Source organism: Ischnura elegans, chromosome 2 (genome assembly GCF_921293095.1).
Source record: "Ischnura elegans chromosome 2, ioIscEleg1.1, whole genome shotgun sequence".
In the NCBI taxonomy this organism is placed as follows: Eukaryota; Metazoa; Arthropoda; class Insecta; order Odonata; family Coenagrionidae; genus Ischnura; species Ischnura elegans.
The window spans coordinates 90,274,692-90,277,124 of NC_060247.1; the positions used below are offsets into that span (position 1 = coordinate 90,274,692).

Below are 2,433 nucleotides of genomic sequence, written 5' to 3' on the forward strand. Positions count from 1 at the left end.
TCGAAAAATAGAAATTGTCATTTAAATATCTAAAAGCATGAAATACGTACTTCGGGAGTAATAATCTTTCGATTTAGGCAATAAAAAAATAGGAAACCACCCTATTGGTCCTCATATCTTTTTAAGACATTTGTGTTCAAAAGCTATACGTATAATAGAAACTTTCTTTCTGAAGACTTATTCATGGACCAAATATCAGATCCATAGAAGAGTAATTATTGTTATATAGCCTTCTAGATTCGTATTTTTATGCTTAATTATGCACTGCTTAGAAGTTTAGTTATGTCTCAATAGCACAGCATAAAACTATAGTTCATTACTTTTAATGGAGCCTCTTCATTTTCAATGTCTCTACATATCTTCTTATACTTTTTGTTGCCTTTATTTATCATCAGTCCCAATTTACTGGCTTATGCCAGTAACTTTCAGAGTAGTAGCGCATATTGTAGACCATGCCCTATGGATCTGAATTCATCATCGACTTATTATTTTACTCAAGCTTGAAAAAATCGCCAGATCCCACATAAAATTGATCTAAAATTGGTTATGTTAGATTTGAAACAAGTGTGGTACTAAAATTCCCGATCTATAACTAGCGAACAAGCAAAAACAACTTGATTGTATTCGGTGTCTATGTTGCCCCATGTTAGAACCGATTTGAACTGGGAAAATTTTATTTCCATCTAGTTTTTCCTCTTTTCTATAGATGGCGTAAAAAGCGGCACATCGACTTCGTGTGGACTTCGTAGTTCACGAAACACCCAAACCTCGGCGCCATTTACCAATTGTTTACAATTTCAATTCTCAAGTTCTTACAAGTGGACGGCATGGCTGAAATACTGAATTCTTTAACTACGGATGATAGCGTTAACAAAGTTTTACAAGGCGTCTCGGAATCAGAAGAAATAGCAGAAGATATTCTGGGAGACCGAGGTCTAATAGTAGAATTGGAAAGACGCAAAAATGCCTTACGCGAAGCTAGCAGAGCATTGGAGCGTGGTGACGGTGACAAAGTCTGGATTCTCAATGGTCCATTCTTTGTGAAAATGAAGACGAAAGACGCCAGAGACCTTATTCGTCGAGGTATCTCTGAAAACGTATAAATGAAGTTAACTTTCTAAGGTAATTCGGTTATTCATGTTACGTTTATTATTTACGTTTTCTTCCCAGATACCCAAAATATCAGCCACGAAGTGGAATCTATTAGAAATAAATTGAAAGTTAAGGTTGACAAACTGAGAGATGTTGAAAATCAGCCTAACCTAAAAGGCTTCAACCTTAAACCGCTGTCGAGAAATGAATTGGCTGCTCTAGGAACTACCCCGAGGAGTTAAGTGTACTTCGATTGAACTCATGCATGTGATGAATGTCTGAATTCCCCGTCTTTGGGGACGTGAGCCAGTTTTGGAGGTATTCTCTCTGGTGTATCTTGAATCTACGTAAGTAGCATGGAAGTTGCCTTGTCCGAAGCAGTATTTTCATGAACTGGTAAAGGAAGATGTAACTGCTTGTCACACCTCAACTGTGATCATAAACATGTTATTTGAGACTAATTTTTGGGATGACTGGCGTCACATGGTTAAGCGAAGCGTAACTCTCTGGAAGAAATCGCACAAGTGTACCCAATACCTATCACGGTTTGTTATCAGTTGTCACAGTGTACCTGAGTTGACTATTGTTAATAAAAGTTGATAGCATTTACTTACCATTGGCTTGATAATTCGTGTCAACGTTCCATAATATCTGTAATAGTCTCATCTATCTATTAGTTATTATCCCCTCTCTTTCCCAATTGCATACTCACACTTGCATCTGGATTTGTAAATTTCTTTCCTGCATTTTCAGCCATGTGGACATATGTTGCGTTTCAAGTGATATCCTATTTTGACTGGAGCAGCTTTAACTCACATGCGAAAGTTTTTTATCCAAGACTCTGAACAAATGTTTTAAAATTTCAGTTCATTTTGGCTCAATGTGTTACTTGTTTCTTATTCAAGTAATGTAGATAGGGGCGAGTGCGAATGCATTTTGGTGCCTAATTGTAGATTGCTCATGCACTTTTACTTAGTGTATAAAAAAGGTCAACTAATTGTGCCACAAAATATTCTAGCATCTTAAGCATGAGTACCATAGTATTAATATTGGTGTCGGTCCATTCGTAATTGAGGAAACTCTTCAATTTCTTTTAATTTAATAGCTTAGGGATTCTGGTGGGTGGGATATTGTTACTATATCCTTGCGATGATATTCCATGAACATAATCTAAAAGAAAAGTGAATTATATGGAAGTAAAAGCTCATCTTCAGGGTTGGTGCTGTTGGTGAATGTTGGTGTCATTGAATGATATCATTGTCTATGGTCAAATCTTCCGGTCAGAATGCCTGGTTCTTCATTCCATTTGTTTTTATGTGAAGTTGTGTATTAGTTACTAAA

The 2,433-nt window shown here is 36.5% G+C and overlaps 1 protein-coding gene across 1 annotated transcript; it reads left to right on the forward strand.

Annotated features, from left to right (window-relative positions):
* The first annotated feature begins 770 nt into the window (after positions 1–770).
* LOC124154157 (p53 and DNA damage-regulated protein 1-like) lies at positions 771–1,706 on the forward strand. The gene is made up of 2 exons (XM_046527697.1): positions 771–1,083; positions 1,171–1,706. Exons 1-2 carry the CDS (start codon positions 828–830, stop codon positions 1,332–1,334), a joined length of 420 nt encoding a protein of 139 aa, XP_046383653.1. The 5' UTR covers positions 771–827; the 3' UTR covers positions 1,335–1,706.
* The last annotated feature ends 727 nt before the right edge of the window (positions 1,707–2,433 follow it).